The sequence below is a fragment of the Diadema antillarum genome, unplaced genomic scaffold (assembly GCF_040938485.1).
Source record: "Diadema antillarum isolate AM-2024a unplaced genomic scaffold, OU_Dant_1.0 seq00000701_RagTag, whole genome shotgun sequence".
Lineage (NCBI taxonomy): Eukaryota > Metazoa > Echinodermata > Echinoidea > Diadematoida > Diadematidae > Diadema > Diadema antillarum.
The window spans coordinates 172,011-198,725 of NW_027271606.1; the positions used below are offsets into that span (position 1 = coordinate 172,011).

The following is a 26,715-nucleotide window of genomic DNA, read 5'->3' on the forward strand; positions in this document are numbered from 1 at the left end:
TCCTACAGTTGTATGTAAGAGATGCTGGGGTTGTACATGTAGTTTCTGTCAGTGAGCAAGAGAGGAAAGTTGGTCTAACCTGCTGCGGTACCGGATGTGTGATCATTAGCTGGGCCAGATGTTGAAGATGGTGTCGGACCATTGAGTCTCAGCCAATCAAATTGGTCCTCATCAGCTGGGTTCCAGTACGTGCACATATCGGTCTCAAAGTCACAGGATGCAGTCGGTGAGCAGTAGTCTTTGTTCAAGTCAATGTCATCCAAGGCTACTACGCCATCCAGACCAGTTGTGGCCTCAAACACAATCTGTTTAATTGATATTCAATATTTTTGCCAGCATCGTTGAATACAATCATTTATCACATCATCATATGGTACAGATTTGTTAGGTTATTAAAACATTTTTTATACTACAAGCATTGAACTGAAATCAGCACAACTAACAGAAATTGAAGATGTTATATCACAGCATTCACATGAAATAATATGAATGATCTGAAATTAAGAAAACAGCAGATTTGTGGCCAAAAATGAAACAAACTAAATATTTACATAAAATGTCATTCAACATGATCTGATGTTTATAGTGGCTTGACTTAACTGCAAATGTAAGGCCAGGTATAGTGAAATTGGTTGAGATTAAAACACATTTTATACACACTTGGAATGCCACTACATGTATCTCCCTAAACAATGGAGTGTACTCAAGGATTACTTCACACCCTAAAGATGACTACGCACCGTGTAGTCCACCCCAAGGCCAAAGCTGCTCTCATAGACTGACCACCGTCCAGTGGCATAGTCCACCAGCAGCAGCTGGGTGACCATGGTGTCTCCGACGGTCAGTGTAGCGGTCAGCCGTGGAGGGTCAGTGCCAGCAGTATAAATCCAAATACGAAGGCAGCGCTGGTATGAGGCTGGGTAGACTGGGGAAATGAGCCTCGCTGTGGTCAGGTAGCCACTGGAGTCGGAGTCAACATATAGAATATTGCCTGAGGAGAAAAAGGAAGAAACATATTTTTCATATATTGACTGACTGCATTGACAAAAGTATAAAAGCATTTCAATTATGGGGGTTGCAAGGGGCTGGAAGCAATTCTATATTTCAATCTTTCTGATAGTTCTACACTCTGTGGGTGTAACATAATTCAGCCATTGGTGATGCAGTCAACATACAAAATATTTCCGGAGAGGGAGGAGAAAAATATTTTCAAGCTTAATTCGAGATACTGACATTCCGTATGACATGACACACGATATCTTACAGCATATCATTCAATCTAGTTCAATTCAATTAAACAGACATTGGGCCATGGGAAAATCATATTTCTACTTTCAATTCCTATGGTGCTTCTCATTAAAGCCTGTTCAGCAGCTGGATGTACCACGACTATGGTACATCTCCTATACATGAGGAAAACAAGCGTACAAGATGTGTATCATATAGAATACTGTGCGGTCACCTAGACCAGATCCATATGTGTGGTCCATATCTGGTCCATTGTTCAAGTTGGCCAAATAAGCAATATCCCTGGTCCAGTCTGCAGTGTCTGTGAAGTCCTGGTCAAAACCGCACAGACCATCATGCTCAAAGTCACACACAGCTGTAGGGAGTTAGAGTCAAATAAACACAGAATTGTCTTCAAGAAATTTCTGAACCCTGAGAAAAGGTTTAGGAAACTGTGGGATCATCACACACAGAAACAAAACTGAGTGTTACTGACTACTATAAATCGGTTTTTAGTGATATGAAATAAGTCTACCAAAAAAAAATAATAAATGACTATTAAAAAACAAGCATAAAATACCATTGACATAATTTGTACATGCGCATGTGAGCTAACATTCATTATTGGATGTCTCTTGGTGATAAGGCAATTGTATGCATGCAGTCAAAATCTGCATAATCCAAGAGTAAATTGAAGCTTTATGAATTCCAACCATAGTTTACAAGAAGCAGATACAATTCATAAGATCCTATACAGACATGTCTAACATAGTGCAATAGTCGTTGAGTATAACCAATGAAAAAAGTCAAATGTAGGACTACATGACAATACTAAGTCATCCCATTCCCTCCCCCCCCCCATTCTCTTTTCCCATTACATAAGAGAAAATAATATGTTCTCATGGCAAGTTCAATAAAAACTTTACACTCGCATAGTCCCACCTATTACTTTTCATATAAGTACACATCCACCCATACATCTACTTACTTGACGGTGGACATTCCCCAGTGCTGAAGGAGATATCATCAAGGGCAATGACCCCTCTTGTTCCTGCGCCTCTCACTGCTACAAACATCACCTATAGCACATACAGCAGGTCAAAGGTCACTTATTCTGTTATACAGTCTTCAATGTGTGCACTCTATTCAATCTCACTTCACATATTCAACATGATACTTAAGAAATTTCCCTTTCACACAGCATTTTGTTAATTTCTACTTGATGTAAAGCCACTACCAAGTGAAGAAGGCGTTTTTGTTCTGTGACTTTTTTTTTTAATTATTCATGGTAAATAAGTGTATGGAATGAAAATTTGGTGATAATTCTTCAACAAAGTATCCTATGACTATGGTGTGTGACACTTGCTACCCACACAGCAGGTCAAACAAACCTGGAAAGTTCCCACAAAGTAGACCTGGCCCTGCATCCAGTCTGGGCCCTGGTTCCCTGACCTGGTCCATTCCAGGGCCCCATTTGGGTCGTCACCACGGTGGACGTTGAGCGTGTTGACGTCAGCCCCATACATGTGGTACCAGAAGACCGTACAAATACCCACACTGCCCGCACTCAGTGGAGTGGACAATAGGATGGCTGTATCTGCAACATTGCCTTGGTCTGACCGCATGTAGATATAATTGCCTGGAGGATAGAAGACACATCATTTCAAGCTTTGTGGTACTTGCTTCAGTTCTGCTTTGTTTTAATTTTTGTGGTGGGGAAGGGGATTTCCCTACTCCTTCTATTCTCAAGCAAGTTTGCAATAAAAAAAAAAAAACTAGATTGTCGCTACGGCGACTGGTGTATGCCTCCGCCATAATGCATGGTTCTCCTAATAGGTCTATAGTACAATGTCTTGACAATGTGTGATGACAGTTTCACACAATTGGCAAAATATTAAAATGACAGGTTTGCCACAAATGTGCTGAATGTTCACTTTCCTAGAACTAGTGTTCAATTGGATGAATGATTAAAACATCAGAGTGCAGGTATTTGGGGGAACTGATGATTTTTACTTGACATTTGACCTTTTTATAAGTACAGTCAAACTCGGATACCTCGACGTCGGATAAGCCGAATATCACTTACCTCGGGGGCAAAATGAAAGTCTCGATTGTTCCTATGGAGTTTCCGTGTATTAAAATTCGCGTGGCTCGAAAAAGATAACTCGAAGTTCGGTTACCTCGAAGGGAAATCTAATGTCCCGATCTTAATTAACTTATTGTTTTTCCCAGCATGTTGCTCGAATCGAAATTGTAAACATCACTCAGCATCTCCGATTAAGCGCGCGTGGACAGCGAAGACGTGTCACATGTTTTCACACTCGATTGTAAATATTCTGAGACCAGAACAATCGCGCGCCCAAGAAGAAATACCCGATACACAGCTGACAAGGAAAATCCCCAACACCTACCAACACACGTACATGGTATGCACATAGCACCCGTGCCAATGGAGTGCTTTACGATATAGCACTACGCGCTGCCCCATCATTTGCTTTTCTTTAACCACTGTGTTTTGATTTTTGATCAAGACAGTCATACCGTGCGCGTAGATTTCTCAACTGTCGGGGCGCACCTGCTTATGTTGACAGTTATATCTCTGCCATTAAGCACGCTCCACTGTCAAAACATCAATCTACCTCGTAGTGCCTTTTTTAAACTATTTTTTTTTTGCCTTTCACAAAGTTTACTTCCCCGAGAACGCAAGCACTGAAACTTTTTTTTTTCCAGCAATGCGATTATGAAAATCTGGAAGTATAGGCCGATCACAATGAAGAATAGAATTCACAGGGCTCCGCACTAAGTTTTATCAGGCCACCAATATCATTGATTTTTATTTTCTGGTGGTCGAAAGTAAAATCTGGTGACAAAAAAAAAATCAGGAAAAACATTAGAAAAACTAAATCGGTCCTACTAAACATAGACAAATTAATATTAAGCATTATTGAAGTGATACAGATGTCCATGTCTAAAACAAATGAATAGAAAATTCAATCATCTTACTCTGTGTTTAAAGATTTGACAAATAGGCGTAGATATTATTATAAAAGTTGATGCCCATATATTGAGGAGGTCAAAACTTACGTTTGAAATGAGAAAATGGGAGCATTTGCTGACATTTGTTAGCATCCGACATTTGTTTTAGCATTGTAAAAAGCCGAAAGTTACCGTTATTCATTTTTAAATGTAAAAGCAAACAACCGACATTCATTTTAGAATCTTACGGAGCTGAATACTATCCTAATCCATTTCCAAACGTGAAAGCAAATATCCGCTATTTGCTTTAGCATCTAACTGAGCGGATTAATACCATTAAACATTTCCAAAATTCAAAGCCACAATCTGTTATTTATTTTTGCATCGTACGGAGCAGAATATTACCGTTATTCATTTCAAACATCCGACATTTATTTCATTATCGAACGGAGCCGAATGTTACTGCTGTCCACTTCCGAAAGTGAAATGAATCATCTGACAATATTTTATCATCGCACGGAGCCGAATGTTACTGTTTTTCATTTTTGAACGTCAAGGCAGACATCAGACATTTTGGACTATGAAACGTATAGCTGAATGTTACTGATATTTATTTTAAAATGTACCGTAGCAAATATCCAATATTTTTCTTTATCATCGCATGGGGCAGAATGTTACTGCTGTTCGCTTCCAAACATGCCAAACGTAAAAGCAATCATTCGACATGTATTTTAGCATCTTCCGGAGCTGAATGCTATTGACATTTACTTTCGAACGTAAAAGCACACATCCGGCGTTTATTTTATCAGCGTACGGAGTTGAAGATTATTGTTATTCACTTCAGAACATCAAAGCAAACATTCGACATTTATTTTAGCATCTTCCGGAGCTAAATGTTATTGCAATTTACTTTCGAACATAAAAGCAAACATCCAGCATTTATTTCATCATTGTCAGGAGTTGAATATTATTGTTACTCTTTTCCGAACGTCAAAGCAAACATCAAACATTGATTTTACCATTAAAAGCAGCTGAATGTTACTGTTATTCATTTCGAAATTTAAAAGCAAACATCAGACGGTTATTTATAGCATCATATGGACATGATGGAGCAGAATATTACTGCTATTTTCTTCCGAACATAAAAACGATCATCTGACATCTATTTTAGCATCTTCCGGAGCGGAATGCTATTGCTATTTACTTTCAAAAGTATAAGGAAACATCCGACATTTATTTAACCATCGTACGGAGTTGAATGTTATTGTTTTTCATTTCCGAATGTCATAGCAAAAATTCGACATTTATTTCAGCGTCTTCCGGAGCCGAATGTTATCCTTATTCATTTCCGAACGCAAAATCAAATATCTAACATTAGTTTTAGCACCATACGGAGCTGAGTCTTATCGTTATTCATTTCCAAAAGTATGAGCAAACATCCGACATTTATTTTAGTATCATACCGAGTCGAATATTACCGTCATTCATTTCCACAATTAAACGCAAAACTCTGACATTTATTTTATCATCTTACGTAGCCGATTGTTACCGCTATTCATTTTGAAAAGTACAGGCAAACATCCGACTTTTTTTTTTTTGGTGGCGCGATCGGGCCACCAAAATCTTTATTTCTGAAATTTTGATTTCACTTCCGATTTTCACTCAATTCATTCATATAAAAGTTGATTCAATTCAAATTGACAAGCATGCAAACAATCAGTAGGCACTATAACAGACACCATGTTGAACATCGATAAACGTTGAACATCGATAAACATCGGATAAGTCGAAGAAAATTCGACGTACGCGTACTTCGAAATTCGCGTACGTCGAACCATTTTCTTCAGTCCCGACGAATTCGAGGTATCCGAGTTTGACTGTATATGCATCGAGTAATATTCAAGGTATTGAGAAAAAAGTATAATTTCAGTATCAAATGGTAAAATAGTATTATCTAAACCTGGCTTTGACCTTTGACCTCACAGTTCCACAGAGAATCACTGTTCGGTAGAAAATGCATAAATATGAAAGTTTCATGATAATACCTTGAGTTACTTTTGAGATATGGAGGAAGAAGTGCAATTTAGCACTTTCACTTGACCTTTGACCTTTGACCTTTTGGCAAGAAACTTCCCACAGAATATATATTGGGTTGTACATGCATACATCAAGTTAAAAAAAAAATCCTTCAGGCATTGCATAAATATAAGGAAAGTAGTCATATTTTGAGGAGTTGACCTTGACCTTGACCCCTGACCTTTGACCCATGACCCCCAACTTCCCTAGATAATCACTGCCCATCGGTACATGCATATATACTAAGTTCCATAAAGATACCTTGAACCATTTGCGAGATATGGAGAAAAATATGAAATTTCAACCTTTTTTTCACAAAATAACCTGTGACCTTTGACCCCGTGACCCTGAAATCCAAACAAAGTATCATCCCCCCAGGATATACCCTCATACCAAGTTTGATGCAAAACCACCTCACGGTTCTTGAGATATTGACAAAAACAAAACGGGATGGACATACGGACGTACGGACGTACGGACGGACGGACGGACGACCCGAAAACATAATGCCTCCGGCCACTTCGTTGGCGGAGGCATAAAAACACACACACTCAGAAATCATTTAAATTGGATTTTAATCAAACAAAAGGAGACATCCATTAAAGTAACACTAAAATGAGTACAGAGAGGAAAAAAATAACAAATTACAAGTTATTGTGTACATTCCCAATTGACATTATGAAATTCCAAACTCTATACATGTGTTATTTGCTCAAAATTCTTCTGGCAAGCAAATTTCACTTGACATCCGATAAAAACTAGAGAAAAAGAATTGAAAAAATGGCTTGTTTTTGTTCTTGTCATAGGAATTGTACTATTTTGATATCGATGGAAACGGTGAAATAGTTATAATATGACCAACACTGTCCATTGCATGGAGAACCAATATTTTTTGTTGTTGTTGTAAAAATAAGCAGAACAATAATTCTTTCTAATGCATCATTTCATCTTCATTAAACTACCAAATTGTGGTGTGTTGGCTGGAAAAGTCTCTACAATCATTTAGAGAAAGGTAAATTCACTAGTAAGCACTAAATGTGGAAACATGAAGAGCGACTGCAGCAGCTTTTATTTGACATCAAAAGAAGAACAGTCATTTACACACACGATATCTTATCCCCTACAATTTACCTGGGAGTTATGAATGATAATAATCATAATAAGAATGATTTACATTTTACCACACTTACTACAGAGTTTGTAGGCACCTTACATTATACCATCATAAAGTTTACCATAACATACTTGACGGGGGATGGATGCCTTTAATTATCTCTCCAATGGTATTTGTCATTCTCTATTTCACTTATTTCTAAGCATATTGATTATAAGGTGGAATCAGGGTTCCTATGAAACCAAAAACTAACCCATCTGCAGAGTTGCCAATCAAAATAAATATTCAGTAAAACTTTATCAAGAATTAAGCATCAAAAGACATTTACATTGAAGTGCATTCCTGCTTCTTACTGAAAAAAAAAAAGGAAAAGCTGATATTGTACCATGGACTGACACAGAGTGAAAACTGGGCAGTTCTTTTTTCTCCAAAGTTAAAGTGGTTGGGAGGTTAACACTTGTACGAGGAAAGAGGAGGTCAACCTACCTGAGGTGCTGCCTAGGGTGTGGTCCACCTGAGGGCCAGAATTGGGCACCGGGGTGCTGCCAGTGTTCCTCTCAAACTGGAGGCCAGAGCTCGGCCGGCTGAAGTCACAGAAATTGGACTCAAAGGTACAGAGAGACAAGACAGGTGCTGTCGGGAGATAAAGAAAAAAAGAGGAAAAACTCTGAATACATGTTTCACCAATTTTCCCTCCTTCAAAAACTCCCACACCCCACAAAAATATGTAACAGTAAAAGCATGTGAATGGTCCTTCAAAGGAAGAAGTAGATGAAAGAAGAAAATGAGACCAATGGTCAATGTTTAGAAGGGAGAGAGTGTCTGTCTGTTATCAATAAATTTATTATTACAAGTCCAGTTTTATAATCATAGAAATTATCATCATAATTATCATAATCACAAATTTCATCATTAATTATCATATTTTTCATCATTATAATTAGCATTTTTAAATCAATAACATATGCATGTATAGCTATCATCACTTCTTGATCAAAAGTCACATGAGAAAGTAGTTTAAATCACTATTCAAAGATTACAGACTGGTAACACTCTGACGGATATGTTCATATCTTTAGTAGATAGTAGGTGGGGGTGATTGTCTGCTATGCAGAATTTCTATCACTCTTAGAGTGCATACGAGTATCTTACGAGGAGTCGCCTGTTGGGTGGTGACTGGAGCTGGCGTAGCAACGTCTGAACAGCTAGTCATCTCGATGTCGAAGTCGTCTACAGCGATATCGCCATCGTCACCAGCTGATCTGAACACGGCCTCAACAGCCACCTTGTGACAAAATAATTCATATTACTTTGGCGTGAATTTTTAACTAAATGTGACTTTTAAAACTAAGCTTGCTGCATTATATGTTGCTTCATTGGGGTGCATACGTGAACTTCTCAATAAATCTCATATTCATTCACAGAAAGCTCCATTTCAAACTGCTTTACTACGGTTGTATTTGTCCATTTGTTTGACCGATATAATACAATGGAAATTAATTCCAAATAATTTAGTTTCAATTCGACTACATTTATCATACAAAAACAATTTACAGATGTAAACATTTGAAATGTTTTGTAGTCATATAATCATGTTGTCTGTATCATTGTATATATTTTTTTGAATGGAAAAGAAATAAATAATGAAATACAAATAATTATTTGTGCTTTTCGTGTGTGAATGACTGTGATAAATATATGAAATACAGACTTATGCACTGAGACGAGTGCATTAATACACACAAATTCCTGAGAATATGGCATAAACATAATAATAATGATAATAATAAAGGACACTTATATTGCGCAGCTACTATAATAATATACTCTACTGCGCATTACAAAATGACACGCATACAGGAAATTCAAACAGAAAATACATTACTTCAAAAGATGACTTTTTAACCTGGCCTTAAACTCATTGATTGTAACTGCTTGTCTTACAAACAAAGGGAGATTATTCCATAATTTTGGTGCAGCGTACAAAAATGCCCTGTCACCAAGAGTAACTTTTGGTTTCCTCGATGGATATAACCAGTAAAAATGAATCTAAGTTAATAGGAGGGGAGGAATCTTACCCTGAATTCTGTGGTGCTTGAGATATCCACCCTGCCATTCTTCCAGACGTTGCCCTGGTCCGTGTTACGGGACCAAAGGAGCTTACTGGTATCAGAGTTATCCACGGTGTATACATTCAGCTCTCCAACATCTGTGATAAAATTGACAAAGTGATACAGTACTCATCAGATAATTGGGAAGCACTTTGATTGGGAACCCCGCTCAAATGAGAGAAAACCTTGACTCACACTCCTTCACGATTACACAGTGACCACTCCATACCCATGATATTGCATACTTTGAAAGTATTATTATCATTATCATTATTATGTCATTTTATTTATACAGGGGTGGCCCCGTCAGTAATCAGGTACTGTTTTCCAGGGAGCCCTGTAAACACATACATTGTACATACAAGATAACAATCACAACAAATGAAAATGAGAACATGAGGAATAAGACTAAAAGTAACCATTTGCAACCAGGATGAAAAAAAAAATCCAACTTACTGACTGAGTTTATAAAAAATGGAACACCCCCCCCCCCCCCCACCCCATAATACGCCAGTTCGGAGTTAGCTCATGGGCACATTGGTACGAATGACCTTTCTTTTTTCTCAGTTGGTTAGGGGCACTTCACTCGTTTTCAGAGCGACATAATGCATAAGCTTTATGTAACAATTTATGGGATTCATCAATCCCGTTCAAACAAAGAATAAACTTGCGTAGACCAGATGAGCAGAATGATCTGTCAATTCACACCTGAGAAAGCATCCATTTCATTATTTTGCATTGGATGTATTAACAATCATGACAATCTCTTTCTATTGATAAATTGCCAAATACCACTTTTGCTGACAGGTGGATGTGCTGGCAAGCGGCATTTATAAGGATTACATGATTGAATAATCATTACATGACAGATGCTTATCCCAGTAAATTTAAAAACCAAAATGCCTGTTGGTCCGAATGACCTTGTTTCTGCTCATGCGCAAAGTGGAACTCCGAACTGGCTTATAAGTAAGTGTGGATATATGAAGGAATATACAAAAGATTGGTAACTTTTTTTTTTGCCCACTATAAACATGTGATCACACAAGAGTCAACAGTAACTAAAATCAAAATCAGAATATTGGCTCTTTATGAAATTTGTTCAAGATTCGTGAAAGTGAATATTTTGTTTTGTACTGTAACACCACACAAGTGTACAGCTCTACATGTATGAAGTACCACAGACACACATTCTTAATTCCATACACAATATGTATACCAGACAACCACTTACTTGCTCCATACATGTGATACCAGAAGATGAAGCAACCAACGGAAGCAGCGCTCAGGTGTTCACTGGTCAAGATTGCATTCTCACCATCATCCAGCTTGGTGTTGGAGTTCTCAAAGTACAGGTAGAAGCCTTCAGAGCAGCAGATGGGAGAATAAAGTAAAAAAATCTGAGTTTATCATTGATTGAAAAGCTGCTTTGACACCAAACTGTCTTGACCTAGGAAAGTACATCCTTTGAACTCCTATCCAGCAAGTGAGTACGCACAAAGAGTAATTAATGCACTGAGATGGAGGGTGCTCTGTACCCTATCTGAGGATATTGATGTTGTGACTACAGTCATGTATACTGTGTAAAACACAATCTTTGGCCTGACATAAGATAACATTAAATATCAACCTCACTTAAATTTTCAATGCTACACTTCAGAGGAATGGCGGTGTGAAAATAGCACCCTAATTATTCTCCTCCTCCTCCTCCTCCTCCTTCTCCTCCTCCTCCTCCTCCTCCTCCTCCTCCTCCTCCTCCTCCTCCTCCTCCTCCTCCTCCTCCTCCTTCTTCTTCTTCTTCTTCTCCTCCTTCTTCTTCTTCAGGTAGGAGGACCATCCATTAGCCACTCTGTGGTGTATCATCATACTCTTACAGATTGACAAGCCTGTGTGATTTTTCCTGTGTATTTGAGTGCATTCACCATTCATTCCTACTACAACACTGTTGTGATAGCGGACTCTTAAATCTATTAGAACTCCTATCAGGCTCTCCTTACCAGCACTAGTGCCTGTGGTGTGGTCGTTACTAGGGCCAGTGGTGAGACTGGGCGTGGCCCCGGAGGTCCTCAGCCAATCCCAGTCATCTGCATCCCGTTCTTGACTCCACCCACAGAGACCATCTTGGAAGTCACAGAAACCTGGAACAAGATGCAGATTGAATAAGTCACTGTAAAACAAATTCTACTTCTATGATTACAAAGGTTTCTTTTTCTTTTTCTTTTTCCATGAATAAGATTGCATGCTCAATCTGTATTATAGGTCACAATAACAAAAAAGAACGAACTAGCCTGGGATTTGAATAGTGTAATCTACTGCTTCAAGCAGCAACACAACCACTGAGTTGAAGCCAGTTCATGGCAGTGATACGATGTTTAAACAATTACTCAATATTTACCTCTCATTCATTCTCTCTTGGTCTTATTCGTAATTCATTAGCCTCCAGTAACGTGACTAAAAGAATGAAAGAAGTTTTTGCTCTTTCTTATAAATTCCAGCATGCTCTCACTCACACAGTCATTCATTCTGATTCTGAGTGATCTGGAGTATGCACATTTACTCAAAGGACCTCCAAATTTCTTCCTATATTCTCCCTCCATTTTCAGAGTCTGCTGTAATGAGTGAATTTTCCCACACTGGATTCTAGTTTTGCTGACTCAAATTATCAGTCTAAATGCCTAAAAACAATTTTCTTCAACATGAAAATAAAAATAATCCTTCCCCCAAAAAAGAAACTCTACCTACTAAAATAAAACAACTAGGTTGTGATTTATCTTGACCTTCAGCTACATTTTTAAATTCAGAGGCTGTTACCACTATGGTAATAACTTTACCTTGCCCAACACACTCTCCTCTCAGGATTTCAATGTCGTCGATCGCGATGTCACCGGCCGGACCGGCTCCCCTCAAGGCCTCAATGACTGCTTTGTAGCGGTGGGAAGCAGAGACCGTCACCTGACCAAAGCGCCATGAATCATGGGAAGGACCTGGAGATCGTTTGAAATGAAAAATGATATTCCATTATGCCTAATACTTCATTTACAACAGTAAGAGTATACAGTGTATTTCCATACTTCATAAATTCTTCTTCCTCTTCTTTATAGTAATCAGTCTCCTTCAAATCGGATGATTATAGCATAAATAAGGCCATTTCATGTATTTGACGTCTTCACTGGGATTTTGCCCTGCTCTCTGTGTCATGCACAAAGCACAAATTTACATGTGGAATGCATTTAAGTGTAAAAATTTAGTTTCTTTGTTTCTCAATACATTGTATTATTTGGAGTTCAGTATTGGCAAATATAAATGCAAGTCTTATATTGTTTGTTTGTTTGTTTGTTTTTTCAAACGAACTGCCACCTCTTTCACTACCATCAAAAGGTTTGAATTAAGAAGACAACATCATTCATCAGTTTCCACGACAACCTACCTGTCCTGGTAAAGAGCGGATCGCCGTAAGTCTGCGTAACCTGGTCTTCAGTGTACACACTAAGCTGGCCTAGATCATCGCCATACATGTGGTACCAGAACTTGACACACTCGCTCTCTGTGTCGGTGTAAGCTGGGCTGAAGAGGCGGGCCTGGTCTCCAGGGGATGCTTCTGATGCCCTTGCATAGACGTAGTAACCTGGGATTAACACAAGAAACAAACACTTCACAGCATGTTATGTTTTGATTTACATGTTGGTAAACATGGAGGGGACATACAAACAACCAGCAGACTGGTCATATTAAAAACTTACTGTATTTCTTGTATGTGTGTGGGTGTGTGTGAAAGCCCTCATCCTGGCAAAGAAAACTAGTTATGGGCATGAACACTCAGCACTAGCGGCGATTCCCATTATGACGAAGTCACTGGACTAGCAGTTTTCTCTCACTATGTCCAAATTTTGTTACAGCTGAACAGTAAAAAATAAAAAAATATTGATGATCATTTTGAAATCTGAATTTTTATTAATTGTATCAGAAATGTTGTTATAACTGTGTCTGTTTAATGGGAGTGCACTGTACAATTTACAGGGGAAATTATCATATGTAGGCTTAGAAGGGCAGAGAGATGAGGTCTGTAGGAAAACTACAGTCAGGAGGGGTTACCATGGTAATGGTGGGAAGCTTACCAAGAAATGAGCCAGTGGAGTGGTCAGACGTTGGTCCAGTGTTTGGTGTGGGCGTGCTGCCAGTCCTTCTCTGCCACTGGAAGGCATTGTTCTCATCCTGAGTCCAGCCACAGAAATTGATCTCAAAGTCACATTCCACTGGGTAGGTTAGTGGGAAAAAGATCAGAGATAGAGGCTGAGTGTGAAACAGTGGCAGCTATGGTGTCTTCAAAGTTCAAAGCCAGTCAATGGTTTTGTTGACTTGAATGAATAAGGCAAACTTGTTCAGAACAGATGGTTCATAAAAAGTGGACATAGTGTCCTGAAAAGTTCCCCAAATCCATCTTGAATTTTGCTTAATATGTGAATGACTACACGTGTAATTCTACTCATTACAGAATTAGGAATTATTTTATAAAAGCATGTATCACATGTTTTGAGTAATTGCATTTTCCAAAACTTTCTGTAAACACTATACTCTGCCCCCAGAAAAAAATGCATGCGTTTATGTCTTTCTTTGTCTTTTTCTGATGTCATCAATAGTAATATTACCTAAAAAACAAGCATAATAATATGTCTTTCTTCGCCTTTTGTGATGTCATCAATCGTAATATCAAGTAAAACAAGCACCATGATGCATCTTGATATGCACCTTACATGTGCTTTCAACAGCACTAACTCACTATAGCAAGACACATGTATGTCATAAAATAACTCATCAGAATTCATGACAGTCATTACTCTATTGGAATGCTTTGGGACTTAACCTATGGCTAGAGAACATGTGGAATAGTTTGGTATAAAACTTGTGATGCTATTGTGAGCTAGTACACCTGGTCACCAGGAATTCTTAAAGTTCATATCACTTGGCATTGTCAGAGACAATTAAGATATCTGATAAACATACACTGGCAGCTTCCTCCCAAAAGAACTCTGTAAACCTTCATCTTCTTTTATTAAACACATTATCATGACTTCTTTTCTCTCTCTCTCTCTTTTTTTTTTTTTTTTGTTGGGGGGGGGGGGGTGGTTTGTTTTTGTTCTGTTTTATTTTGAAAAAAAAAGATGGAAGGACATTCCATCTCACCTTGAGTTGGGCAAGCCCCATCATAGAGTGTGATGTCATCAAGGGCTATGTCTCCTAATCCATCACTTCCAGCCACACCTGTAAATTTCACCTGAAGCAATTCAGACACCAACATCAATTCAAACATCATCTTTACAGTAGTACAGTTGCTACCACTCAATCTGAACTTGGATGAATGGAAATACATTTTGACTAAAGAATACCACAGCAACATTTCCACGGTAAATAACTTTTCCCGTTTAAACATCTTTGAGTGGGACACATTTTTATCCATATATTGGTATTGGTACAAAGAGAATACTTTATATAAGATTTAGCTTCCTGAAATCAGAAAATTCAACAGACCCCTGACCAAAAAGAAAAAAAAAAAGTAGTTATAGGCATCACAAAACCTTTGTACAATCATAGAAACTTTGTGCAGGCAGCTTTAATGAGCAGAGGCTTAAAGTCTTTGTCTGGACAGAACGTCAATATCAGTGAAGGGCTTGAATACTCAGTCATTTAATCTGTACATTTTATATGTGATTGGCAAAATTTATTTATTTCATTTATTTTTTTATTCAGTCTTCTTTTGATAGGGTAGCCCCATCAGTATGCAGGTACTCTTCTTCCTGGGAACCCTGCACATTCTGGTATTCAGAATTCAGAATTGAAAAAAAAAAACATGCTGCAATTTTTGTTTTTAATTCAGACTTACTAAAAATTTTGCTTCCTTCGCTTTGTTTTTATTCCAAGCAAATTCACACTGATCACAAAACTGTTTCACTTGATAAGTAAATCACTATTTTGTTGACACTAAAACTGAGAGAAAGACTTTGACTATAATATTGAAGGAATAAAAAAATCAGGATGAGAGAAGTGAACTCACAGTCCAAGGGTCTGAGTAGGTGATTTCCTTTTCAGCCTTTAGCCACTGGTTGCCTTGGGAACCACTCTTAGTGAAGATTCTCTCTTCCCGGAAGCTGTCTGCATAGACCCACATGCTAACATCCAGCCGGTAGACATTGGGACCATACATATGATACCAGAAGACCATGCACTGCGGGCCGGACGTCGGGTTCTGTTTGGGACCGACCAAGTCGGCATCATCACCAGTGGAGTGGCCAGAGGAGTCAATGTAGGCGTACCAGCCGGAGCCACTGGTGTGGTCAAAGCGTGGTCCAGTACTGTCAGTACTTGCCGATCCCTGAGCACGCTCCCAGTCAAAGTAGTCTGAGAAGACGTTCTCATAGGCACACCAGCCATCCTCAAAGGTGCAGCTCATGGCTGAATGGGGGATTGATCAATGTAAAGCAGAGCGTAGAGAAAGAGAGATAGAAAAGGAAGAATACTGAGTGAAATACTGATCCCACTACAGTATGTATGTTAACCCATTGAGGACGAGTCTCGAGTATACTCTAGCAGGGGTCTATGGAAAATGCACGTTGTAGCAAAATCAGCCCGTCCCCAATGGGTTAACACAGTTGCAGCACAAGGCATACATACATGTACATTTGTATGCCCACATAGTAAAGACCTAGTAGCACAGAGATACCATGGACTGGGATGGCCCAGCTCAGATATAGAAGAGTATACCTGTAACGAATGGTGAACAGATCTGTCACAAAGCCAAAGAATCTCAACTGGAGTCATCCATTACCAATAAATGTATGCTTCGATGCACACATTGTACGCTGACCAGTGCTATTCATGGTTTTCTAATGTATCCCATGAATCGCCAGGTCTTTTAAAGTGGAAGTCAACCCTGTCAAACTACCTAAATCACAGTCCATGAAACGTGTAAGGATACCAACTGTGGCTAGAATATCAACTTCCTGTAACAAACAGCCAATCGGGAAGAAGGGTTCTATTCACTCCCATGACACTTGCCATTGCAAGAGTTACCATCATAGCAACTTTTCAATAAAATGGGGCCCTGAAATTGTTTTACTGGATACAAGATCAGAAGCATCCAATATCTCTCCCCATTCCCGTCAGTTAAATGCTCATCCGACACACACACTGGTCTGACATTGTCCTTACACTATCCTTTATATGCTGTCCTAAACCTATACGATATGGAAATGCTGATGTTACAGTCTTTTGTTATACATGTAGCTTTGGTTAGAACCACCTGCTCATATAAACATTGGGGCCAGTTGAGGTTGTTTAGAACAAGTTTCCCTGAGAATGAATGACTATAACATCATACTTTGGTACTCCATTCTCATGGTGAATGTCAATTGTCTACACTGGTTATCTGAAATCAGTCACAAGTGAATATCATTCACATCAGAGAGCACCATGTTTAAAAAGCTAAACAAGAAAAAGGAATATGTTTCACAAGAAATGAACTGATAAACAGCTTATCACAGGCTGCTAAATAAGAAATATAGGGTTAAAATGATATTCCTCCATAAAAATGTTTTCTTTTCAGAGAATCATTGTTATCACTAAAAATGAATAGATGGGACAGAATTAACTTTTTCACATATTGAAGAACAGAAATAGATACAGGATATAGCTTTATCAACATGTGTATTATACTATCTACATGTATATTATATGTACCTTAGAATATTAGAATGTCTTCAACACCTAATCAAGGTTTTCAATCAAACAATATGGAAGCAATTAGCATAGCATTTGTTTTTGGCAACAAAAGATATACTGAATTGCTGAACCCACACTTCTTTGCAAGCAATAAATAAAGTTAAAAATTGATCACAGACAAATGGATTATATAAACAGGAAGATAGAGAGATAGGTGGATAGATAAGAGGGATAGATAGATAGATAAAGGGATAAATGAACAGATAAATGGATATATATAAAGTAGATAGATGAAGATAGATAGATTGATGTATAAATATACAGCTTGTATCGATAAATCGATAGACAGATACATGTATATGGATGGATAAACAGATAGATAAATACAACCTGTAGATAGATGAATGAATAGGTGGATTGATGGATAGATCATGGATGGATGGATAGAGAAAGAGAAGATATTCTACATCCTTTGATCATTCATGAATGTATCTACTCACAGACAATGGGTACATCTGTTCCTCCTCCACCATCACTGCAAGGACTGTCTGTGACCTGGATATCATCCAGGGCAATGTCACCATTCTCATCAGCCGTCCCGGTGGCAGTGAAAGTAACCTGAAGGCACCAAAAATGAAGCAAAATATTCATTAACACCAGCAAACAACGTCAGAAAGTGATCTTTATTTGTTCTCCCTTAGATGGGGCAGTAAAGGGGAGGGGACTTTCTATCAAGCGCATCAAACACATCAAAATACTCACAGTGTGTCCTGCTTCGTGTCAAGATATACCTTTGTACAGACGCCTTCTCAAGGGGTACTTAATGATCGAGTTTGTCATCTTTGCTTCCTCTAAGATCACACATTATTCAAATATCTTTTGGGCTTCCCAAAGCTTCACTACTGGTCCTTGACATCTAGTGCTTCCTGAAACTTTGTTAAGGTATCTTACCACTCAATCTAATTTCCCTAATGCATTGATATATTCACAGTAATAACTACAATGTACATACCTATCTCTTCCATGAACCTTTCTTATAATTACATTTGGGAATACATCTTGTGTTACACAAGCATGCAATTATTTATGTGTATTAAATGCATACGAAAGAAAACATCTGAAGTAGCTGTAGAATGTAAATCACAATGATTCATATCATAATCCAGGCTAGTTTGTCTGTCACATATTGGTCATCACAGATGCTAACAGTAAACACCTAAAGTCTTTCATGTTTGCACAACTGATAGACAACAATGAAACAAAAATGTGTCTAAAAATAACTGAAGTGAAATGGCAACAATAAGAAAAGCAAAAAATAGGACTTTTTGCCACAATTTGGATACAGCAGCAGCCTAGTATGAAGAGTCAATTATCATATTTTGCAATGCCTCCTCACAAAACAAACTTTCCCCAATAAACTAGTTTGTGTTCTTTCACATATCTTAAGTCACTTCTTTTGTAGGTGTGACTTCATTCTTTTGTGATTGTGGTTATTAAATGAGATACAGAACAATTACTACCACCTGTTGTCAACAAACTTTGTTGCTCTCAGGTAGATGTCATATTGCACATAATTCACCTTGTATTCTCCACTGCCAATGAGCACACTGGCACTACCATACAGCCACTCATCGGTCTGACTACCACTCTGCTTCCAGACAGAGAAGGGTGAGTTAAACGGCACGCTGGCAAAGACCTCCAGGTCTCCAACACCTGTGTGGGGATAAAGATAGGTAAGTGCCCTGTTTTATCAAGAGTTAAAATCTATTATATAGTTGATTTCAACTGTAAGTCTATGGCAGCCTGTGTGGTAAGGAAATTTAAAATCGATTTTATCTTTTGACAAAACAGGGCCCAGGATTAGCTTTAAAAACAAAACAAAAAATCAAAGATAAAATTCACAAAAAATCTGCAGGAGCCATTCACCTGACTTTGGGCGCATGGTGAGGTCACCCTGTATTTTCAAAATAGAGGTGCAGAACTTAGTCTAACCCCCTGTCTGTACTCACTAATTCAGATACCATGATATTGATGAACATCATGGATGACACTCTAAGGATTATAATTATAATCATGATTATAACAATAATCATTATGATATGGTTGTAAAATATCATACAAATGAAAATATATATCACTACCACTACCACTACCACTACCACTGTTACCTACCATTACCACTAACACTACCAATACCAATACTAATACTACTGACACTACCACCACCACTACTACCACTCCCATAACACTCCCAATACCACTACATCACTACCCATGACACCACCACTACCACTATCACTCCAAAATACCACTAACACTAGCACCACCACCACCACTCCCAATGCAACTCCCAACCATCACTACCACCATTTAATTACTTCTACCTCTACCTCTACCACTACCACTACCACTACCACTATCATTAACACTACCACCACCACCAATAATACTAACACTTACATTAACATTACCAATACCAATACCACCACCAATACCACCTCCACTACCACCACAACCATCACCACTACCACTACCATGCCCAATACAACTCCCAATACCAATACCACAACCACCACAATGCCATTACCATTACCATCACCACTACAAATACCACTACTTCTGCTACCACTACCACTACCACTTCCCCTATTACCAGCACCATGGGTACATAAGACCATCATCACTACATATAGTAAGAGAGAAGTTTGTAGTTGAACACACCTGTACCATACATGTGATACCAGAAGGAGACACAGGACCCATCAGTACTGGCTTCAATGAATTCACTGACCAGGCTTGCGGTCTTCTCCTCGCCTGACCCACCGCCCAGGTCAGTAGCCTCAAAGTACACATACATTCCTGGAAGGGGAAATTCATCGAAAAGTGAAAATCAGTTTTACTACGGCATGAAACTAGTGAAAGACATAACAAATTCCAGAACAATAATCTAATAAAGATTTTTTTTTTCTGTCCACACATCTATCAAAATATTGTAAGTAGGTACATGCTCCATGAAAAGAGACCCACCTAAAAGTTCACCAAAAAATATAATAATGATTCTCAAGAGTTAGATTGGATAGTAGGTACATGTATTTACGTACTGATGATATAGAATCAATGAGGCGTCATAGGAAATCTATGCATACGAAATGCCTCCTCCTGAATTTTTTGCACTAAATTGTGTATTCGTTCTGAATGTCTCTACCTTGTTCAGTTCCCTTGGTGTGGTCAGTCAAGGGTCCAGTGTATTTTGATGGAGTTGCTCCATTGTTGCGCAACCAGTCCAGGGTGTCATCATTTTGTTCGTTAGTCCAGCCACATAAGTTGTCCTCAAAATCACAGAAACCTACAAAAATCATCAGGAAAGAATAAATGTTGGTTATTAGGTGTTCATCTCAAACATGGCAACCCTCATTGGATTGGTGTTATTGCAGTACAGTATCATTATCAAAGTCTAAAATTGCAATTTACCATTGTGCAACAGAGGTGGTATAATGTCAAAACATAATGCTACATTCTAAATAATCCCACGCACTTAGAGATTGTTGTAGAAAATAACAATCAATCGCCATTAAAATCAGAATCACAACCACTAATACGATCATATCCAGGTTAACATACATGATCTTAATCATATTTCCCATGACAAACACAATCAAAATAGAATTCATCAAATCCAAATAAAAATCATGACCTAATGAAACAGTGCAATCATAATCACAACCATACTCATACATACAATAATACATAATTCACCCGAACAAAAGAGACATCCAAAAACCTACCTGGCTTAGAGCATTCACCATCAGCTATATCAAGGTCATCAACGGCGATGTTGCCAACCTTGTTGGTACCAAGTGTGGCTCGGAGAATGATGCGGTAGTTGTGAAGAGCCGAGACTGAGGCACGGGCGTAGTGCCATTCATACTCATCATGACCTGCGGAGGCGAGTAGAGAATTTTACTTTTGACTTCTACAACACCCATCATCCATCAACAAAGCCATCAATGAAAATTCGAAGCATCGATAATGGATGACTGCAAAGCGCTTGGACCAAAAATGTGATCTTAGCTGCAGTCATCGCAATAACTTTCTGTCCTGATTGTGTGGTCCATGCCCAAACTTGGCTCATTTAGTGTGCAATAGTTGATGACTTTAGTGTGCAATAGTTGATGACTACAGGCAAGAACCTTCTTCATGACTATAGGCAGTGAACTCTTGGAAGTTCACTGGATGTTGCTACGGTGTGATTTGTCATCAATTATAAAATATTAAATAGCAGTCATGATCAGGCATGCTATGAGACTGCAATACTGTTGACATATCATTTTGACTAATATGTTGCATTTTCATTGTTGCACAACTGAAATAGTTGTGCAGTGTTATTTCATACTTTTGGACATGATGTATGTCCATTTCAAAACAAAAACCAACAATTTCTGCAGCCATATAGAGACTATGTTTCACCCTTAATACCCTGGTACAGCTTTCCTCCTTACCATATTGCTCCCAGATGATGGTCTCAATCTCTGAGATGATGTCATAGACTACCACCTGCAGTTTCCCGATGCCGTTGCCATAGACATGATACCAGAAGGTGAAACACTCACTGCTGGTGGCTGAGTAGTAGGCACTTAGGAGCTGGGCCACCTCATCAGCCTCTCGCACAGTAGACACATAGGCAAACATTCCTACAGAGAATTAAATTGAATTTGAATTGAATTGAATTGAATTGAATTGAATTGAATTGAATGAATTCAACTGAATTGAACTCAAATGAACTGAATTAGATTGAATTGAATTGAGCTGAGTTGAACTGAACTGGAATGAACATAACTGAATTGAATTGAAATGAACTGAACTGGAATGAACATAACTGAATTGAACTGAGATGAACTGCACTGAATTGAACTGAATTGAACTGAATTGATCTTGAGTCGAAATGAACTGAATCAAATTGAATTGAACTGAACTAACTGAATTGAAATGAATTGAATTGAATTGAATAAAAATGAACTCAGCTGAATTGAATTAAACAAAATTGAATTTATGATGAATTGTACTGAATTCAATTGAATTGACATGAATTGAATCGAATTGAATTGAACTCAACTGGATTGAACTGAATTGACTGAATTGAACCGAATTGTACTGAATGACAAATTGTCTTGCATGGTCACTTTTGACAGTGAATGCAGCCCTGCAATATGTTTGATATACATGTCAGGCCGCTAAGAACCCAAATGAAGTATTGACTCTTGTCAGAAAGCAACCTATAAGACTGACATTGCCCTCTGAGAGACAGGTCATAAGGAAAGGGGCACAGTTGTTCTTGTTGGTGGACTTGAACCAGGGACCTTAAGATCAATAGTTTGCTGTCTTATCTACTAAACCACAACAGCTTCTGAAATTCACAATAGAGTGATATCATTCATATTGGAGTTCTTATTCAAACTTTTCTAAGTATCGCTGAAAGTTTGGCAATTAAAACAGAAAGAGAACATTTTTGTATTCAATAGAATATAATTCCAACAAAAAAGAAGTCTACAGAATTGCCAAGTCAAAAGTGCATCTTCACATGTCTATTCAATCTTGAAGCTAAAACACCATGTTCAAGGGGAATCATTCTTCTTAACAATTCATAATTTTGACCTACATTTCAATACCCTAATTAAGACAAAAATATTAATGCTGGAAAAAAAAAGAAGCAAAGTGAAGCTGAAATATACATGCATGAGATTTCATATATGTTTAAAGAAATTGAAAGTTCACTTTCTTTATCTCCTCCCGTCCGAAATCTAAAGTCTGGGGATAAAACTTTTTGGCATAGACCAAGTTTACAATACTCACCGAGCTCTGTTCCAAGGGTGTGGTCTATGTCAGGACCGGTCCCATCAATAGAGGACCCATTGTTGCCACGGGACCAATCAAAGTTGTCTTCAGGGTCTTGGATCCAGGAGCAGTAGTCAATCTCAAAGTCACAGGCAGCTATACAAATAAGAAACAGTGCATCCATCACCCCTTCCAGTACCCGGACACTTAGGTTCATTTGCCAACTGAAGTTTTATCAGGTGCATTCAGTAATCTATCCAAACTTGAACTATATTGTAGATTAGCAAACCACTCAGATTAACAGTGTGCCTCAGTCCAACAAGAAGGCCATGGGAACACAGCAGGGATTAGGGGAATTACAATGTAGGTCATCTATACACACTGAAAATTAGTTTCCAGACATTGGTGTCAATCAGCCAAATTAAATGACTCAAATACGCAAACCAATCGTCAAACAAAACACAGCAAAGGTTAATAATGTTGTACATCCGTGTATTGACACAGAGGGGTACATTGAATATATGATGAGAAGGGACATGGTCAAGGGTTTGTACATTGTGTGATTGTATTGTCTGCTGCTTATTCGAACAATGTGAGTGATACTTAAATCTGCAGGCCACAGAAACAATGAATAGAGTCAATGAAACTTAATTCATTTTTCTTCTTTGTTTTTCTATGAGGAGAACAAAGAGGTGTATGGAGTGCTACAATTTCATCACAGACCTATACCATTATCCATCATCAATGTAGCTACAGAACCTCCCCCCCCCCCCACACACACACACAAATCACACACACAGATCCATAGCATACATGTATGATGAAAGAATAAAATGTGCATATTTTGAAGGGTGAGTGAGTACATTGGGTGTATGTGGCTCAAGCTATAACAAATCCTTCCCTGGACACATGGTGGGACCAGGGTTGTTGCTAAGAAATCTTACGTAGGGGCTGGCAGGCTCCTTCAGTCACGATCACGTCATCCAAGGCGATGTCGCCCGCATCCCCTGGACCTCGGAATGCCTCAAATCTAACCTGAGGGGGTAAAAGGAAGTACAATGTGTGATGTCATATCATGATGTACTGATTAATGCTCCAAAACTAATTACTAAAGGCATAATTTACCATTTGCAGATAAAAAAAAAAACCCAGTATTAGTGTTTCAAAATAGTTCTTAAATGTGAGTTAGGGCTAGAAACAACCACTATAAAAATTTGAATCCGTATAATCGATGTTAAGTGTTGTTAAATACACAAAATGTGAACAATAGTTACAATAAAAATGTTTCCAGGCTAAACTGTCTACAGTTCGGTTTATTGAAGAAAAAAAACACTGATATCTTCCTATATTTTAGGCTTCACTGCAAAAATTTTATATGGTAGGTTGTTTTGTGATACAATAGACCTACGTACATATAAGCAGCAAATGTGATATTTTGAACATTTTTGAAATCACTGCTCCCAAAGGTAAACCGGACCTTTAACTCAACACTTGGCTTCAATCTTAAAACAATCACAGCATAAAAGTGGCACTGATGTTTTCTGCGTAAAATGATCTCATGTACAAGTGTTGCATTCATGTAAAGCTTAACCCATTGAGGATGAGTCTCACGTATACTCAGGCAAATATCAAAGGGAAATGCATGTTGTAGCAAAATCAGCCAGTCCTCAATGGAGTAATGGTAATGCTATGAAGACATTGCTTATAAACCATATAATTTTGATATCTCTATGAGCTTTATAATTCCATTCAGAATAAAGCACTTAAACGAAGCCCAATCAAAATGCAGACATTTTGATTCATAAACTCACATTAGTAATTCAGATCTAATAGAATAACATAACCTCAAAACCTTTGCATCATGATGTGTATTGCCTTGTAGAAAATGCCCCAGGATTAAAGACAAGAAAAGGTATGGAATTGTATTGAAAAATGTATAAATCCTCTCTCGCTAATGTGAGCTGGCACATCGGGGGGGGGGGGGGGGGGGGGGGGGAACACACTCACCACCCTCTGAAAGACTGGAGGTAACTGGAAGGGTGACTGACAGGTTACATTTTACCTTTTTTTGTGTGTGACATAATTCTATACAACAGCCATGATAACAGGGACAGACTATTTTGCTACAACATGCATTTCCCATAGACACCTGCCCGAGTATACTCGGCACTCGTCATCAATGGGCTAAATAGCAGTTCTTACCCCCCAGGAAGAGGTGGAGCTAAAGGTCTTTTGGGCATACAGCCACTCGTTGCCTTGGGAACCCTGCCGGGTGAAGACGAGTGAGCCCCTCAGACCCAGGACGGTGTAGACATTAAAGACTGAGACATGAGGGCCATACATGTGGTAGTACCAGGTGATGCACACTTCATCCTCCCCGGTGGCTCGCTGAGGGTGAGACTCCAAGATAGCATTCTCTCCCTCCTGGACTTCATCATCACTGGTGTCGATGTACATGTAGTAACCTGCGTTTGATAGCGTCAAATTTAAAGCTGATTTCAATTTGATGTCATTTGTGTTGATGTACGTGTAGTAACCTGCATTTGATTGCATCACATTTAGAGTTGATGTCATTTGTGTTGATGTACTCAATTTGATGTCATTTGTGCTAATGTACATGTATGTAGTAAACTACAAGTGTACATTTGATTGCATGAAATCAAAGTTCATTTCAAGTTGATGTCATTTCTGTTGATGTACATATAGTAACCTACATTTGATTGCATCTAATTCAAAGTTGATTTCAAGTTGACATCATTTGTGTTGATGTACATGTCATAACCTACATTTGATTGCATCAAATTCAAAGCTGATTTCAAGTTGATGTCATTTGTGTTCACTTGATGTACATGTAGTATCATACATTTGATTGCATAAAATTCAAAGTTGATTTCAATAAGATTTCATTTCTGTCGATAAACAAGTCGTTACCTACATCACATTGCTTTAGATTCCACATCAATTTTAATTTGATGTCACATCTGTCTGTACATAGCAAGTTATATGTGAGTGTACTGGATTCCAAGTTGACTTCATTGAATGAAAGAAGAGAATTGGTTTCACCAAATGATATACAAGCAATGTATGAAAAAATCTATGTAATAACCATCTAAGTATACTCCTAATTATATCCATTCTTTTCTCACACATTTTCTAGGAGCAGAGTAATAAGGAGTATGAGAATATCAATCAGTTGAGTTTGGGGGGATTTTTTTGTGTCAAAAGTTAAAGGGTACAGTAAACACTTTCAACTGTAATTCTTGTCTCCCGCAATCTTGTCATTACCTTGTCCAGACGTGTGGTCAAAGCTGGGCCCTGTATGGTCAGTGGCGGTGTCGCCCCGGTCCCTTGTCCAATCAAAATCATCCAGCAATGACTGCTCATAACCACACATGTCTTGTTCAAATGTGCAGCTGATGTCTGAAAGAGCACAGGATGCAATCAGTGGCATTAGAAATCCTCAAGAGGCATGTTGGGGAAATACCACACTTACCAGAGAATTAATCAAAACTTCATTTCTGCCAACAAAAGGACCTTCAGAACAGGTAAAATTACACAATTCCACATCTGTCTTATTTCACATCCAATTTTGATGATACCTCCATCATTTTGTCTGATTTTACTCTCTATGGAACACGATATGGAACATATGGATAGACTATTACCTGA

The 26,715-nt window shown here is 38.3% G+C and overlaps 1 protein-coding gene across 1 annotated transcript in view; it reads right to left on the reverse strand.

Moving 5' to 3' along the window:
- Positions 1-26,715, reverse strand: part of LOC139737715 (MAM and LDL-receptor class A domain-containing protein 1-like) — a 55,264-nt gene that overhangs the window by 26,609 nt on the left and 1,940 nt on the right. The window contains exons 3-27 of the mRNA XM_071648389.1: positions 26,332-26,466; positions 25,249-25,583; positions 23,991-24,081; positions 23,065-23,202; positions 21,714-21,905; positions 21,000-21,152; positions 20,420-20,560; positions 19,936-20,073; positions 18,794-18,927; positions 17,715-17,832; positions 15,551-15,948; positions 14,683-14,773; positions 13,617-13,754; positions 12,929-13,126; positions 12,333-12,485; positions 11,499-11,639; positions 10,736-10,864; positions 9,472-9,602; positions 8,546-8,678; positions 7,880-8,026; positions 2,619-2,866; positions 2,216-2,306; positions 1,463-1,603; positions 741-991; positions 80-305 (exon numbers count right to left, since the gene is read on the reverse strand). Coding sequence (XP_071504490.1) covers positions 80-305; positions 741-991; positions 1,463-1,603; positions 2,216-2,306; positions 2,619-2,866; positions 7,880-8,026; positions 8,546-8,678; positions 9,472-9,602; positions 10,736-10,864; positions 11,499-11,639; positions 12,333-12,485; positions 12,929-13,126; positions 13,617-13,754; positions 14,683-14,773; positions 15,551-15,948; positions 17,715-17,832; positions 18,794-18,927; positions 19,936-20,073; positions 20,420-20,560; positions 21,000-21,152; positions 21,714-21,905; positions 23,065-23,202; positions 23,991-24,081; positions 25,249-25,583; positions 26,332-26,466 — 4,191 coding nt within the window. The remainder of the gene's footprint in view (positions 1-79; positions 306-740; positions 992-1,462; positions 1,604-2,215; positions 2,307-2,618; positions 2,867-7,879; positions 8,027-8,545; positions 8,679-9,471; positions 9,603-10,735; positions 10,865-11,498; positions 11,640-12,332; positions 12,486-12,928; positions 13,127-13,616; positions 13,755-14,682; positions 14,774-15,550; positions 15,949-17,714; positions 17,833-18,793; positions 18,928-19,935; positions 20,074-20,419; positions 20,561-20,999; positions 21,153-21,713; positions 21,906-23,064; positions 23,203-23,990; positions 24,082-25,248; positions 25,584-26,331; positions 26,467-26,715) is intronic.